General features: G+C 48.4%; 1 protein-coding gene across 1 annotated transcript in view; it reads right to left on the minus strand.

Moving 5' to 3' along the window:
• csmd2 (CUB and Sushi multiple domains 2) overlaps positions 1 to 1,930 on the minus strand; it is a 398,565-nt gene extending 396,635 nt beyond the window's left edge. The window contains 1 exon segment of the mRNA XM_062529179.1: positions 1,747 to 1,930. Within this exon segment, the coding sequence (XP_062385163.1) occupies positions 1,747 to 1,930 (184 nt within the window).
• Between the last annotated feature and the right edge of the window lie 300 nt (positions 1,931 to 2,230).

Below are 2,230 nucleotides of genomic sequence, written 5' to 3' on the forward strand. Positions count from 1 at the left end.
GAAGAAGATTCGTGAACGAGTTCAAACGCCTCAGCTCTGCCGCTGTGCTGGCAATACAAAAGGCGGTTTATGCAACGCGTAGGCTAGCCTGGATCTTTCAGCACTTTCCTCTACTCCCTGGAATCCACCATCATCGCTATACGATATAGGGAGCCAGACGTTGGGACAGCAATGGCATTGATGCTATAGCTTGGTGTCATGTTTTCACAGTATGCGCGTTAAAGCAATCGGCGCCTGTCAGCTGAATTAAACAGGACACCGTTTGCATCAAGTGACCCGCAGAATTTCTGGGCGCTGGAAAATTGCCTTCTCTTCAAAGCAGCCACTGGCAGAATAACGCCCAACTCAATTTTACCATCTTGAACCATTGAAACAAAAAATGTTTGAGACAAGTGTCAATCCACATTCTGTCTCTCTCTCTCTCATTTTAATAGCATGAGAAGCCGTGGCAGCACTGTGGGGGAGTCTATTTAGACGACAGGGCTGAAATAATCTGTTGATCTTTTCAAACCGTCAGCAAACATGTAAGTTGCCCACATGATTTCCCTGGGCACTGGAACCAATTTTCTCATGATGGGGGGCTTTGGAACTCATAAAGGCACCCATGCACCACCAACATATCCAACCCAGAAAACAACTACCACGACCACCACCACCACCACCACCATCATCATCATCATCATCATCATCATCATCATCATCATCATCATCGTTCCAAATTCACCCCCACCCCACCCCCAACTCATGCCCCCCTCTCTCTCTTCTCTCTCTCTCTCTCTCTCTCTCTCTCTCTCTCTCTCTCTCTCTCACACACACACACACACACACACACACACACACACACACACACACACACACACACACACACACACACACAGAGGAGGCACAGGCACACTTGACAGAACCCACGATCTCTCTCTACCTCATTATCTCTCTAACACACACGCACACACAAACACACAGACACAGTGTGTGTGTGTGTGTGTGTGTGTGTGTGTGTGTGTGTGTGTGTGTGTGTGTGTGTGTGTGTGTCAGAGGGAGGGAGAGAGAGAGAGAGAGAGAGAGAGAGAGAGAGAGAGAGAGAGAGAGAGAGAGAGAGAGAGAGAGAGAGAGAGAGAGAGAGAGAATATTAGCTCCAAAACAGTTTTTCCAACTCGTTGCTATAAGCTCTTCCAGCCAAATCTAATCACACACTTGAAGTTTCTTGCTAGACCCTGGATCAAGGTGACTAGGTAGAGTTTAGGTTACGGTGATCGGAGTGTGCACGGGGGAAATGGACGTGTTTAGACCGATAATTAGGAAAACAAATGCGCGGGACTGCATTTGCGATGTGAGGAACCGACTGGGCTGAGAGGAAGGCTCGCATGTATCACCAAACAGACCAGATCCATCGCATGTGTACCGAGAGCGTCTCGGCTTCATGCCCACATTCGCGTATCCTATGCCGGTATAGATCCCCTATATTCCCTGTAGCTCATCACCGCTTGTGCCACTTGTCATCTTAACTCAATGCACTGATATGAAATCACACAACTGATTGGGCAAGGTAGCGATGAAGAAGATGTAGCTGTTAAACTGTGTCACAAATGTCCTTAGCTATTATGAGACATTAAAAATGCTATAGAAACGTGTCTGACCGGAGAGAAGTGACGTTTCTGCGAGGATATCGGGAAGCCCCACATACTTGTGAACGGAAAGGACGGGAGCGCACTGCTCCGTGAGCAGACAGCGGAATGGCAAACTTACCCTTAACCGTAGCAGCCAGTAGCCCCATGTACAAGAACAGAACCCGGCTCCAATAATGCGCCTGTGATCCCACCTTCATTAGCGCAAAAATCCGCACTCCGTCCGCTCTTTTCGTTCCGCTGTGTCTACATCGGTACTCGGTCCGTAAGAGTCCCGTTCCGTCAGAATTCAAAGCCGAGCACATGGCAAGATATTTTGGCAGGCACGTTATCAGATGGTATTAAATGGAAGATTCACTTCGTGTCGGGGCTGAGAAAAATCCCAATGCATCGAGACTCGGCTTCTGCAGCTGGACTGAACCATTTCATGCGAACCGCGGGGTTAGCGAATTTTAATGGAAGATTTCACACCAAAAAGAGAGAAAAACAGAGCCCAGGAATAAATGCGTCGCACTGTGTACCACACAGCTGGAATGCTCATAAAATCCTTCGTCAACTCCCAAGACGCCGATGGGAAACGCGGGGGTAAGACGGAGAGCGCAAAT

The sequence above is a fragment of the Sardina pilchardus genome, chromosome 24, assembly GCF_963854185.1.
Source record: "Sardina pilchardus chromosome 24, fSarPil1.1, whole genome shotgun sequence".
Classification (NCBI taxonomy): Eukaryota; Metazoa; Chordata; class Actinopteri; order Clupeiformes; family Clupeidae; genus Sardina; species Sardina pilchardus.